The sequence below is a fragment of the Rhinolophus sinicus genome, linkage group LG07 (assembly GCF_036562045.2).
Source record: "Rhinolophus sinicus isolate RSC01 linkage group LG07, ASM3656204v1, whole genome shotgun sequence".
In the NCBI taxonomy this organism is placed as follows: domain Eukaryota; kingdom Metazoa; phylum Chordata; class Mammalia; order Chiroptera; family Rhinolophidae; genus Rhinolophus; species Rhinolophus sinicus.
Genome location: NC_133757.1, coordinates 125,797,917 through 125,813,178, shown reverse-complemented (window position 1 = coordinate 125,813,178; position 15,262 = coordinate 125,797,917). Strand labels below are relative to the sequence as shown.

The window sequence follows — 15,262 nt, the reverse complement described above, 5'->3', positions numbered from 1 at the left end:
TCTGGGGAGGCAGCCGGCCTGCAGGAGGCGCACATTTCCAGCCCCTCCACATGATGAGTTTTCATGGTACCAGTGTCCAAGTAGAAGCTTGTAACTGTGCCCCCTTGCACCCAATGTACACATTCGTCACACTGAGGGTGACGGACAACTGAGCCCACTTGCCCGCAGACCCAGGTCCGTTCTATGCATACACTCTGGTCCTCTCTTGACTCTCCCAGTTCAGGCTTGGAAGGGACTGACCCCCAAATCATAACAATTGAAAACAAATATATAGTCACACTTAAAAACAATACCCTAAACATATTTAATACAAGACAGACAAATTTGGTATGAAATAGATCTTTCCCGCCATGGACGTTCAGCTCTGAGGCTGGATGAGCGCAACCTGTTGCAAACAGTTAGGGAGCAGGAAAGCAGTCGCTTAACCAAGTGTGCACTGTCTTCCATCAGCTCTAGAATTTACATTTGTCAGTTGCCCACAAGGGGGCACGGCTTTCTCACCCTGTGATCTAAGCACCAGAGGTAAAATGGCAGTAGAGAGCCCAAGGCGAACCAATTGCGGGCTTTTACCTGGAAGTTGTTGTATTTGTAAAGGGTTCCTCCTGTGAGCTGAGGCACGAGACCCAAGGAGGCCACATCCACGTACTGACTGGGAAAGAGGAAGAGTGTCACACAGCAGCCATGGGCCACACAATCCTTGGCCAGCGAGTCATACACATTGGTCTGGGGCTGGAAAAGTGTCTGAAGAAAAAGATGCACAAAAGGAAAATGAAAACCACAATTTGTTTGTTTTAGGTTTTTAATTCCTATTAAATTTCTTAAATTATTTGCAATTCCGAGTATTCCCATAATATGCAATACCCCGGATTCCTGGATTTCCACTTAGCTTCTCCCCGTTTCTTACACAAAGCACACCTTCCCTTCCCTCCTTCTTGACTCCTTTTCAGAACTGACACACAGACACTTCAAAGGGCAGTGTTGGTGGTACCTTCTCTTTGTCTGTGTTAAGGAGCTTCCTGTCGTCTCTGTTTCTGAGCTTCCCGGGGGCTTCCGCAGTGGGTAAGGAGGAGTGGAAGATGAACAGCTTCCCAGGACAGTCTGCTGCCTGAAACAGTCACAGAAAATGTCTTGGGGGGGAACGTTTTATTTTAAGGGAATGAGAAAATAAAATGTAAGTACTTTCTATGAACGAAAGGTGACTACATGTCTCTGAATCCTCACAATGGCCTCTGTGTCCTCGGGCAGGTTCTAGTCTCTCCGTTTTATAGATGGGGAAACTGAGGCTTTGAGAGGATAAGTCACACAAGTTGTAAAGGAAAGAGCCAATATTTAAATGTCGATCTCTATACCATGATGCTCTAAAAAACAAGCTAAATGACGTTTCAGCGTTCAGCCTACAGTAGTCTTTCAGGACCCGGGGAATCCGAGATGCAAAAATCAGTGATGGCATTCGCAGGGTCAGAATGCAGCTGACGCTCTTTGAAAGCTTGAGTGAACATGAATTAAACCTAGAGTGGTATTTCAAGGAAGGATGCATGAGAACATGGTGTTGGCAGCAGGAGACACAAGGCACCGGACCAGGCAAGACGACAAAAGCAGAAATGTACCTGCGGTCCCTGGGAAGCACGAAAAGGAGGATGTGGGCTCCACGAAAGTGAACTCAACACTAAGAATATTTAAAATCTCAGTTAAGGCGTAAGAAGTCATCTATCAAGCAAAATTTACTGACATCAAAAGATCAGTCTATCGCCTCCCCACCCCCCCACTGTCATCTCGCCTTTCTGCAAACCCGCCCCCCCCGGCACACGGCTCAGAATGCTGTCTCTGAAACAAAGGTGAGTGATCTGGTCACATATGGGTTTCTCTCCTAAGAATCCTGAGGACTGTGACAGAGGATAGAGCCCATGTTCTCTGTGGACGGGGGTGGGGGTGGGTAGGAAACAGTAAGATGAGCTACTGCCAGCCCGTGCCAGGCTCTGCACAAGCATCTCTTATTTCACACTCACAACCTGTGAACAAGGTCCCGTGCTCTGCCTTTTGAGGACAGGAAAACTGAGGCTCGTGCCGTCTGCCCCAGGTCACATAACCCCAAGGCCCTGTGGAATCCCGTCAGAATCTGCACTCCAGTCTGACCTCCTGGGAATTCTGCCCGGCCCCGCCAGCCCTCGCACTGGAAGGTGCTTGCTCTCCAGGAATCCAGCACATGCCTCACACACCTCCGTGTCTGTGCACATCTGTTCCCTCGGCCTGGAATCCATTCCGCCCTTTTCTTGGCCTGGGGCTGGGTTTGTGGCACGCACTGGTGAGCTGGGGTCAGCTGTAAGACGTCTTATAAATTATTTGCTCCTAATAAGGCACTTAGGTTTGTGAACAACTTTAAAAACCAATGGAAAGAACTCAAGCTTAGCCTATCTGAGTGTGTGAGTGACATCCTAATGTGCCTTGGAGGGAGTCACAGAGGTGGGGTCACAGCTGACACACAGCCTGTCTTGTCTTTGCTGTGGCCAGTACTGAGCGGTGATTTTATTTTTGTGTGTGTGCGAGTCTTCTACTGCAAATGACTTCTATTAAGAGGTCCACAGCACTGGTAAGCAGGAAGGCGAGGACGCATGGAGCAGCGCAGCCAGTGGCCACCTGTGTGCACACTGCAAGGAAAGACCTGCCAACACTGTCCAACAGACACAGCAGCTCCAACGACCAAATCCAAGGAAAATTTACGGTAAGACTGACAATAACATGCTACAAATTTTGAAATTCTGGGACTAATTGTTTTCATTTCTATCGTTTTTATTATTATAAAAGTACCTTTTTTTTGGTTTTAAGTCAAGTAGCAGAAAAGGTATAAAACTTTTTTAAAGTCCATCTTCTCCCCTTCTCCCCAACTTTTCTTGCCTGGCACACCCAATTGCCTGCAGGAGCTCACTGTCAAAATTCCTCTGTCCATCTAGATATTCTACTCACAGAAGTACTGTAATTTTACACCACAGTAGTTAAGTGCATGGGTTGGAATCCCAGCCACTTTATTAGCTGAGTGACACTGGGCAAATTACTTAATGTCTCTAAGCCTCAGTTATCTAAAATATGACACAGGAAAAATAGTAACTACATAAAATACTGTTGAGAGAATTCCATGGCCCAGTACAGCATATTAATCATAATTAAACATACATGACTGCCTTGTTAATATTACCTATGGAGTAAAACTCTGAAGATAAAAATCAGGGTCCATTAAAAAAATTAAGTTCAATATTGAAAAAAAAAGTAGCCATATTTATTTCTTTTTTCCCTATGTAATGGCTATTAATTTTAGATTTATAATTTCATTAATCACAAACATAAAATATTTTATAAGTAGCAATAATAGATAAAGCTCCTAAGGCATTACATGTTCTATATCCCTACAAAATTTATGTTTTCACAAAAATCTGATTGTGCCCACAAGTGTGTCATATAGAATAAGAGAAATGGCATATATCATGCTTATTGTTACATAAAACAGGGTGAGGAACGCTGGCCTTGAGAACCTTACTCAAAATTCAGGTCCTGTATCCTTCGCTTTGAGAGACGCATAATCACCCTGACAGAGCTGGTTGCCTGGTTGCCTCTATGTCCCCACACTACTTCGTAGGTAAGACTGTTCTAGAATTACTGTCACTGTCACAACTTCATATGTTCTACTGTCTTGTACACATCACAGGCTCCATGAAAAAGGAAAGACCATGATTGTTCTGGTGTGTTTCTCCAGGCCGTCTGGGGGGCCCAGTGCCTGCCACTCTGCGGGTGCCCCACAGATTCTTGTAGAAGGGATGTTGTAAAGCATCATCTGGAAAGTGAATGTAGGTCTACAGATAATTTAAAGACGAATTCCCCCCAACTAATGACAGATTCAAAATCTAACCACTAACGGCTATATCACTCCAGCTTTTTGCCAAATTCTACTTATCTAGTTTTATGGTGGAAGTAACAGCTAACTCAGAAAAGTGTTTCTTGGCCAAGTTCAAAGACAGTGCCAGAAATCCACACAACATAGTTGAGTTATGAGTGTCAGATTTTAAAAGACTATGTAGAAAAAAAGACACTAAATACAAAATGCTGTGGTCGCAGAAACACGAGCAACAGAAAGTCGTGTGTCAAAGCCTTCACGTCTTCAAAAGTTCAAGGGCTTTTGAGAAAGCATGTCTGAGAACTTTCCAAACAGTCCCTCTTTATATTTGTGACAAATAAGCACATGTTTTGTGTTAGTTTTTGTCAACTCTCTCTGCTTCAAGAAGTTTATTACCGCTGATAAAATCTATAGGTTTTACTTGGCGTCTGCCTGACAGAAAGCGAAGCTGTAATTCAAACAGGGAGTCGGTTCTAACATGTTCAGTTGGATACACAGGAAGAAGCACTGCACTTTGATGTTCTTCCAGGTCCTTCCCCGTCCACAGACGAGACTCATCTCTGGCCTCCTGTTCACAATACCCGGAGCTGCTGGCGCGCTGGCCGCTGCCCTGGGCTTTCCAATGCCATTCTGTGCCCACCACCCACCACGCCGCCTTTTTGGACACCGTGTCCTGTATTAGCCGCACGGCTCCCACCACCAGTGAGGAACTGAGAAGAGGGATAGTGGTCCTTCCGGCACCTGACAGAACACGGCAGTTCATACATGAATCTTGGCATCCGGCAGGCCCCGTGGAGCCCGCCCATCTGCTGTTGAGACTCACAGGCCTTGCCCTTGCATGTTTGAAAACCCCAAGGAAAGACAGGGTGAAATGGGGATTTTTCTCTTCATATCTGGTAGTTCAGATACTGTTGAAATCGTTTTAAATAGATCACATAAAGTTCATGTAAAAGCCAAAGGGAGGAGCTAAACTGGAAATCCTGACAGAATCAGTCGCCCACATGTAACAGAGCTGGAATGTAAATGCTGGGAGCAATTGTGGTTTGGGCCATTTCCTCCTGGGATCCATGGGCAAGTCTGGAACAGCTTCTAGCAATGAGATGTGTTAATAAAGGCAGTGTGTCCTTTCAGGGATGACACTTGCTTTGTGTGTGTGACTGTTTCTACATTTCATCTGCTAGCAATTCAAAGGCTTCCTCTCACCTTCAGTGCTTCCATGCCAGCCTGGACGACGGGAGCAAACACAGTCTCGTTTTCATTAGAGTCTGCAAACATCTCTGGAATCTGGTCCAATAAACTGTAAGAAATGCATGAGCAAACGGTTTAAATGTTTAGCATATTTATAACAACCTTCAAGAAATAAATCACTCACATTTTAAGCATTAACATTTACCCCAAACACCTGAACACCTGAGGGTGAGTCTCACAGGTCATTCCTCAGGGAATCATATCCTGGCATAGGTTGGCACCAAAATTTATGATTTGGTTGGAACATTTACAAAATCACATTCTTTGTAGATATTTTTTCTATTCACTTTTTTTCCTGATCCCTTTAGACTATAAATTCTTGAACAATTCTTTATCATCATTATCTCTGAATACACTCATCCACATGTAGGAATAACTCCCTTGCATTACCTTTCCAGCAAAAGAAAGGACTGACATGGTTGAGTGTGAATATTCAATGAATTCCTTCTTTCAAATACTGGTCTACACTTAAAAAAGACAGAACTAACATAAGAGTTTTATAATTCCTTCCATAAATGATAGAGTTTTATAACCCCCTTGCTAATGGCAAAACAAAATAATGTGTGATTGAATCAAAAACAACGGACACCTGATTTGTATGTAAATTATGAAACATGTGACATTTACTTGTGAATCACGGACTGGGATTCTTGGTAGTTGACAAGGAAACCATCCAACAAAGGAACGAAGACCTCGCCAACATCCGTCACCACCATCATCTGGGGTTGGGCCAAATTACTCTTGACATTAAAGAAATGGAGAACTTTGTTATATGTGATGAAACCGACTCGAATCGCAGAACTCTCCTGTTGCTCTTCCCTAGGAGGAAAAAAAAAGAGTTGGAGATTCTTGCATAAATGTATAAGAGGAGGTTTCTGTCAGAAACTCAGTAAGTATACTGCTATAAAACATATGGAAGACATGTTTAAAGTTCTGGTCTAAATTGTTTACCAAATGTAAACAATGTTGAGTCACAATGGTAGGTAAGGGGGGGATATGGCAAAAATAAGTAAGTTGATAAAAATATTCTTGGTAAAAACAATGAAATAGATATTATGGAAACATTTGCTCATATTTCTTTAATATATTTACTCTCAATCCACAGCAAATTGTTTTTGCTAAACAAGCTAGGCTTATTACATTTTTTATAAACAAAGCCCTCCCAGAAGCCACCAGAAGGTCAAAAGAACAAATGGAGTATCTGAAGCAAGAGAAAGAACCGTCATCACAAACAGGGCGGCTCTTCTCATGAGGAAAGGCCTCGCCCTTCCTGTGTGATTCCCCTAGATGTTCTAGAGAATCTCCACAGACAACGGGGCTGACTTTAGGAGCTATGTACTGTCTGTATATGTTAATGTACAAATACATCGCATGTATGAACAGACAATGTAACTCTTACTAGGCAATAGGTAAACACTGACAATAAAAGCAATGAAACTCCAAAACTATAACAAAAAGTAAAATTATTTGAGGACTTTCGAGACAAGGCCCGAATCTTCCTGAGAGGAGTATAAAGGTGTGAATGTTCGCATTCAAGTCTATATTAGGTGCATGCAGAGTGGTCTAGACTCTAGTTACATGTTGACCAAAGTGCCTCTCTCTCTCTCTCTCTCTCTCTCTCTGTCTCCCTCTCCTTCTGTATGTATACACACACACACACACACACACACACACACACAATGATCACATACCTGGACACTACTCTTACTAACTTTCAGTGGTGGATACAACATAGTGTGCAATGGCTACGTGAAAGCCACAGAGGATATACATCATTTTCTTTGACCCTTAGATACCAGTAAATCTGATTTTGCTTGGGGGACAACTTTTTGCAAATGAGCCGAGCTTGCTCAGTTTCCAAATCTTGCGCACAGCATAAAGAGTTACTTGAGTACCACAGAAGGGAAAATGGCCAGCACACCACACAGTCTGAGGCCCATTTCCCAGCAAACCTTTTTGTACATAAGGTGAAAACCATCCAGCGCATTACCAAGAGCACTAATTCTCTTCTAATAGTTAATTGGGAGTCAACAAGGCAAAAAGCAGAAAAGCAAATGACAGACAAGAATCTGGATTGCTTTTCCCACTGGACCTGGACATTCAGAGTGATGGGAAAGGGGCATCCTCAGACTCATAGGGCTAACTCAGAATCTAAACTAACATTTTTAAAAAACATCTAAGCAGAACATCTCGCATTATTGCAAAATATGAGTACACATTTCCATGGGAACATATTTTTTTTTTAATTGGAGAAACAGAGATCTTCAAAGTTTCCTTTCAACAGTGTAACTGCCTTGTTAAATCATACCGAGAAGGAAACGAAACCTCAGCCTCTCTTTCATATTAATTCTATACAAATTCTATAAAGCACCAGGGGAATCGTACCAAACAACATGTTTTGGTTCTTCTGCCTTTCAATTCCCTAACGCTTGCCCGGGTTATTTTAATGGAATGAACCTGACAGAGCAACACGAGACGTTAGTAACTAGATGACCTGGGATATTCCAAAGTGAAGCATTTTGACCATTTTAGCTCCAGCAACTTTAAGTACAAGCAAGCAGGAAACATCCAAGAGTTTGATCTGTACAACAGGTGAGGCACTTCACATGTCTCCTTCCCTTTTTCAGAGAAGTCAGACAGCAAAGCCTGGCCACCTGGTGATTCCAAAGATGTACATTCCAAGTGAAATGGGAGAGAATGGGGCCTTCCCTCTCACAAGACTAACTAAGAGATGGACACACCCTAAGACACTAATCAAGACTTACACTGTGCTTTAAACAGGTATTTGGCAAAGAACCTCCTTGAGTTCTAAGAAGTCAGTCAAACTGATGGCAGAATTACTATAAAGATATAAAGTTATATACATACACCAAAATAAAGTCCAGGGGAGAAAGAAAAAAAACAGATTTGGTTTAAAAGGTAAAGGGAGAAAGGGTGTTTTGCTTGAATAAAAACTTTTGAGAGCGCTATCTACCAAATGGCCAGGAATAACCAGAAGTACTCTTTCATTTATTGATTTTCACCTGTCTCGTGCCAGAGTCACACATCTGCTCCAATGGGATATAAAAGTTACGATGACATATAAGGAAAGAGTGTGATTCATAACTTACATCCATTGCTTGTAAGCTTCCTACCACCACTGTGCTGAAAAGGAACGGGATGGGGACGTGGCTAGGAAGACAGCCCGGCTCCCAGTGTGAGAAAAGGGAAGGACAGAGGCCACTGCCCGAAGTTCGAGCAGTTTCATTTCATGCCAATCAAGCTGGACAGTCAGATTCAGGATGAAGGCAGCCCTGGCAGAGCTCTAGGATAAAATGTGTCATACTCAGCACAAAGTCCACACTTCTTGAGTTGCCCCGAGAAACAGGTAACACAGACTAGTTAGCAGCAATCACCAGATTCCTTCCTTAAGCCCCATATTCAGCTTGCTGCTACCTCACTCTTCATGCTAGAATTCAGTCTGAAAGCATCTCAGTGTTTTTTAAACATCCCCACTGTTTCTCCAAACCATCTTCGGGAATATTATGACTTCAGCTTCATGGGTACAAACAAAATGATTCCTGCACAGTCCCTTGTCTGCTTTGCACGCGAGGACCTGGGGAGCCCTGAGGGCTGTGGCAAGGCGCCCCCTTCACGTCCCTGTCCAGACAGAGACTGCTGTGTTCAGGAGACAGACAGCGAGGGCGGCAGCTGTGGACACCGGTGCAGACTCTCGCTTTCTCAGCCTGTTTCCTTAAGCATGTCTTCCTCTCACGAAGGAAGGCATTTTCCCTGCTCCTGAGTCTTCTTACTAGATGCCAGTCCCACCCTAAACAGCTCGTTTGTACACCGGAAAACAGCCACCTTTGCTAAAATGCCCCTGCACCTTCCCTTTCTGCAGTGGTCAGGAAAGCGATTAGCCATTAAGTCACAGAGGCAGAGGCAGCCAAGCTGCAAGGGGTCAGACAGCGCCTCCTGAGGGCAAGAGGGACTCTGGTGACAAAGCCACATGTCTGCGTGTGACAACACTTCCGTTTCCTGACACTCCCTACAACTATACATGCCTGGCAACTACCCACTTCCACTGGAAAATCAACACTTTTGCAAACAAACAACGGACTCCCCAAGTCTCCTCTACCACACTGGGGACTCTCCTTATGGTCTACACAGTATCTTGAAGGCTGTCTACATTGCACCACTCTTCAGCAGTTGGTTTCTTCTACAAAAAAGCATTCTGACACTTTAAGGACTCTAAGACTGGTGCGGTCAGATGTCTATATAGTCACCCCATGTCCTCATTAGCAAAAGACACTAAGGGGCCAACCCATGAATCCGGCAACACTGCGGAAGTCACACAAAGAGCGGCGCTCCCCTTACTTGGGCAGTTTCTCCAGCACAGTCTTCAGCTCCTCACATATAAGCTTCACGAGACCGTTCTTGATGTTACTGTACGAAACATCGATCATGAAGATGAAGGCGGGAGGATTGGGAGGCTTATTCTTCTACAGGAAAGCAGACAGAGCACAGAGATAATTATAAAGCATATATATTTCATAATCAAATTAAAACACTCAGAAACTCTTGAAGGCCATCAGATGTCTCACTTAATATTTAGGACAGAACATGGGATGAAATCATTGTCCAGACCACAGTCTCTGATGCTGCAAAATGATAAAGGCTGTTTCTCTCCCGGGGTGTAGCCTGGGTCCCACTACTGCCTCAGACAGCTTCACAGTATCTGGCAGTGAAGGGTCCCATCTGTGAAGCGCCAAAGACCTCACTCCTACAGTTGCCCAAGGCTGGGGCGGTCTGGTGGCCGCCTTGCTCCTAGCTTGCTGCCTTATAGGAAGAAATGTCTCGGGATCCCTGACAAATTGTGCCAAAAAAGAGGACGTACAGTAATCAGTGCTTGTTTTTAAAACTGTACTAAAACTTCATTAACCTGAAACCGCTACTTTCAATCTCTTCCTTGGTAAGCTTTTTCAGTTTTAAAGATAGGAAATTACATACCAAAATATAATTGTATATTTTAAAAAGGTAGTACAATATTGCTACTTACCTATTTCTAACATATTTATGGTAACACATGGACTATGTGGCCTTTTCTCTACTTAAAATAATCATTATAACATAAAACAGCTGCTACATAAATGCTTTGTAGCTGTTGGTCCCTTATTTTGCTGGCGTCCAAACAGATCTTAGGAAGTGATTCTCCAGTTGGGTCTTACAAAATATTTAGAAAAGAAAGCCACAGGCAAACAACTTAAGTGACTCACACGAGAGAACAAAGAGTTAAGACTAATTAACTTTATAATGACAAAGATGTTCTAAAATAAAACTGTATTTTAATTGTCATAACTGTAAAATTAGATGAGAATATCTCCGAATCATCGTTCTGACTCATTCTATAACCACTACAAGGCTAGATATAGCATTCTTCTAATGAAAGTCCTTCACTTAAAATAAGAAAAAAAAAATTACAGGATTTAAAATGATCAACCTGGAAACTTCAGTGCTTTGCCTCATCCAAAATCTGACCAACAAAGAAGTGAAAGAACTCTACTGCTTGTCTGTGTGAGCAATCTTTATTGCAAATCATTCCTAATTCCCACCTAATCTATTTGTACCACAGACTTACGCTGGTTTGTATCAGATGAAAACACCAATCATTCCCACCATTAGACTCACACCTCTCTGCGACCCTCCCAGCTGCGCCTCACCATGTCGTGTGCCCTCCCAGCTGTGCCTCACCATGTCGTGTGCCCTCCCAGCTGCGCCTCACCATGCCGTGTGCCCTCCCAGCTGCGCCTCACCATGTCGTGTGCCCTCCCAGCTGTGCCTCACCATGTCGTGTGCCCTCCCAGCTGCGCCTCACCATGCCGTGTGCCCTCCCAGCTGCGCCTCACCATGTCGTGACCCTCCCAGCTGCGCCTCACCATGCCGTGTGCCCTCCCAGCTGCGCCTCACCATGTCATGTGCCCTCCCAGCTGCGCCTCACCATGTCGTGTGCCCTCCCAGCTGCGCCTCACCATGCCGTGACCCTCCCAGCTGCGCCTCACCATGTCGTGACCCTCCCAGCTGCGCCTCACCATGTCGTGACCCTCCCAGCTGCGCCTCACCATGCCGTGTGCCCTCCCAGCTGCACCTCACCATGTCGTGTGCCCTCCCAGCTGTGCCTCACCATGCCGTGAGCCTCCCAGCTGCACCTCACCATGTCGTGACCCTCCCAGCTGCGCCTCACCATGTCATGTGCTCTCCGCATTACCAGCTCCCCACTGAGCGTCTGTGTTATCTCCAACCTATACGTTCCTATGGAAGTGTCACTGCAGCTTGTTTCCTCCGTGTGCAAAACGAATCCACCTTTCCTCTAAATAACATTCTCTTCCCACGTCTCCTTCTCTATCAATAACATCACCACACACTAACTCAGTGGCTTCAAACATGATTTGATTCCTTCTTTCCACCACTGATCCCACTTGTTTACTCTTTCAGAATGCCTCTTTCACGTGGTTTTACCTCATCCCACTCTTACCCATCTGGAACTTTGTCATCTTGCGCCTAGAATCTGTACTGGCTTCCTCACTGGCTTCCTTAATCCATTACTCTACCCATTCAATCCAGCTTGCTTTGTACAGCCAAACTTAACATGTGTGGACTATGTATAAGCCTGGTTTTCAATGACACATTACGAAAACTGCTGTCTTAACCATCACAGACGTCCTGATTGCAAACTGCAGGGACTTGGAATAAAGTCCAGCTCTCATCCTAAATCTCTTTTATCCTTGCAATTTTAGGCATGGCAGACCACTTTCACTTTTTTCATCTGCCAAGGCACTGCAGTGTCACTTCCTCTCCAGCTTCCCTGTCTTCTGCTTCTGTTTCTCATTTCCTTATCTTCTTCTAAAGAACACCCTCTTCTTTCTTCTTCCCACAAGCTCCATCACAGACATCTCATTCATTTACTCAGTTTTAACCAGCAAATCCTCAAATTCTCTCTCATCATGGCGTCTTCTGAGCTCCAGACCAGCATCTAATTAACCAAAGCACATCTCCACGTGCAGGTTCTGCCAGCACCTTACACTCAAAAATTGAGAAGCTACGACAACATTCTCCCACTGCACGGCTCTTTTCTATAAGAAACTTACAGAAGACAGGATGCTCTAAAATACTCTGGGTTTGAAATCCCCCGCTCTGTGGAATTGTCCATCACCCTGACCATCCACAGCTGGGTCACTGCCAAGTCTTTTGTGGCTTCTCTAGTGCCAGTACCTAAATTCAGACCCTGGTTTTCTCTCTTTTCAAGTTCCCTTTAATTGTAGTAAAATGCACATGATATAAAACGTACCATCTTAACCATGTCTAAGTGACAGTTCAGTGGAGGTAGGTACATTCACACTGCTGTACAACCACCACCACCACCATCCATCTCTAGAACCCTTTTATCTTGCAAAACTCAAACTCTGTCCCCACAAAACGATGCCTTGCCATCCCCCCCTCTTCAGCCCCTAGTAATGACCATTCTACATTTCTATAGTCTGTCTCTACGAAGCTGACTTGTCTAGGCACTTCATATAAGTAGAATCATACAGTATCTGTCTTTTTTCATATAAGTAGAATCATACAGTATCTGTCTTTCCTGCAACTGGCTTATTTCCCTTCGCACGATGTCCTTAACAGCCATCCCTGCTGTGGCACGTGTCAGACCGGCCATCCTTTTCAAGGCTAAATAACTCCACTGTAAGCATGTGCCACTTTGTTTATCTGTCCTCCACCCAGGACACCTGGGTTGCTGCCCCCTGTTGGCCACTGTGAATAATGCTGCCACGAACGGGGTGTGCAAATGTCTCTTTGAGATTCTGCTTTCAATTATTGTGGGATGTCCGCCCGGAAGTGGAATTGATGGGTCACATGGCCATTCTATTGTTCATCTTTTGACGAACGGTTACGTCACCGTCCTTTTCTCTTGCTTGGATGGCATGAACTTGTCACGCCGCCCACCTGCAGCCTCTCCTCTCACTGTGAAGGCTGCAGTGGGAATCACCCGTCTGAGGCACAGTCCAGACCCCAGTGCACTGCCTCCGAGGGCAGGGACTCCTCCCACAGAGAGCAGCAGGGGACCAAGTGCTCAGGGCCGGACCAACTGAGCGAGGGGGCTGGAACAAGCCCAGCTTCGCTGACGTGGGCTCATGGCTTCTGAGGTAGCACAGACCCTTCAGTGGGCTGGCATTCAACACCCCATAACACTCATCTGACAAACTATAAAAGCCGAAGCGATCACAGATCTGATGCCAAACCCAGTGCAAAAGAAAAGGAGAGTCTGTGTCTCAAAACGCATTCCCAGCTTCACTTCCCATTACTTCCCAGTACACGTTCCTCCAACAAATTTAAGTGCTTGCCATTTTCAAAACATTTCCTTCCTACCCACAAGTGACAGTCCAGGGGCCCAGGGCCAAGATTTGGCCAGAAAAGTGTTTTGTTTGGCACAGGATTTTTGAAAATATTTGATTTTGAATGTATTTGTAGGAAGGGGAGCTGCCTTCTGCAGTGACCCGGCCCCGTGGCAGCCCACGTCCCTCTCCCAGGACACCCACCCAGCCCGACCTAAGCTGAGTGAGCTGCAGACACCTCAGTGAGTCGGCCTCGGCCTCTGCTCACCATCCAGGCTCTGCTCCCCACATGTCCACACCTGCTCGGGGTCCAACCAAACGTCACTTCCTGACTCCTTCCCAATCCTCCAAACCATAAGTTACCACTTCTGTTTTCTTCTGGCACTCGGATCATTCTACTCCTTCAGTATTTACAGAACTTATATTGCGGTCTGTGTCATTATTATATACTTTTCTTATCAGGTCTACACATGGTAAGTACCGTGAGGTCAGGTTCACTGTCTTGTTAATTTGGGTGTCTCTCCCAGCACAAAGCCATGTGCGTTGGACATTTAGGTATCCGGTGAATGTCAAAGTGAATTAAAATTAAGTGGAAAAACATTTTTATTTAGAAAAGCCTGGTTTGGAGTAAGATTTTTCCTTTCAGGTTCACTCGTATAGGCAGATATATTCCGTAAACTTATGAGTGAATAACTCTCAGGTACATAATAGCTGGGGGCTTCTTTCCCAGGGAACTTCATGCTGGTTTCATAAACGCTTACCTACCTATACACAGAGCACTGATAGCGAATAGGGTTCTGCAGTTGCACAGACCCCCTGTTCCTTCCGGCTCCATCATTCTACGTACGACCTGGGGCTGGTGCTTACGCTCGCTAAGCCTCAGGGGCCCATATAATGGTGGCGTTCAGCATGTGGGTTCACTGTGAGGACTAAATGATACACTGCACAGGAAGCACTTAGTACAAACCACCACATGTCCTTAATGTTCAATAAACGTCCACCTTCATATCTAAGGTTGCTAATAAGATAAACCAAAATGAATAGGGAGAAACATGATTTCGTAATTCTTTGTTTGTATGGTATTAAAAAATACATGTACAAATTAAATAAGCTCTTTTTCATCATCTAAATCCCCAAGGCAGCTAATTATTATATTTTATTTACATTTTAAATTATAATTAAATTTAAAGATATTTATAGTATCTTTCATTATGAACCTCACTTGGAATAATAAAAGGAAGATTAAGCTTACAAAAACCTCTTCAAAATGTACAAATTTTATTTGGTTCCTTGCCTGCTGGGCGAGATTTCCCATCAATTAGACTTCTGGAATATATCCAGATAGCAGAATTTGAAGATACTGAGACTTTTGTTCCCAGAAACAGATCTGACTCTCTGCCTAAGTTTCCACTGAAAAAAACATAACATCAAGATAATGTAGCCTTTTGGCAGAGAACTGGGAACTCAGAGCATAGTCAGGGCTGTGCTACGGTTGCAAAGATGAGGGACTAAATTTCCATCACCAGTTACGATGGCTTTATTACATTTATTAGAATGTTTATGTTTTCCCCAGTCATTCTTCTTTAGTCAATGGCACTAAGGAACAAACTGTCCCAGAGTAATCAGTACTTGAAGACACGCTTTTTTCCTGAAATACAGCATTTGTACAAAAAATGTTTCCCAAACTATGTTCAAATGTTATAACATTTTAAACTAATAAAGCATTAACCTTTAATAACTAGTTCTATGCAAAGTAGTAAAAAAA

General features: G+C 44.2%; 1 protein-coding gene across 2 annotated transcripts in view; it reads right to left on the bottom strand.

Annotated features, from left to right (window-relative positions):
• Positions 1-15,262, bottom strand: part of SEC24D (SEC24 homolog D, COPII coat complex component) — a 76,979-nt gene that overhangs the window by 17,307 nt on the left and 44,410 nt on the right. For both annotated transcript variants that reach the window (XM_019744507.2, XM_019744508.2), the window contains exons 11-15: positions 9,488-9,612; positions 5,759-5,950; positions 5,087-5,180; positions 989-1,105; positions 571-741 (exon numbers count right to left, since the gene is read on the bottom strand). In XM_019744507.2, the coding sequence (XP_019600066.2) occupies positions 571-741; positions 989-1,105; positions 5,087-5,180; positions 5,759-5,950; positions 9,488-9,612 (699 nt within the window). The remainder of the gene's footprint in view (positions 1-570; positions 742-988; positions 1,106-5,086; positions 5,181-5,758; positions 5,951-9,487; positions 9,613-15,262) is intronic.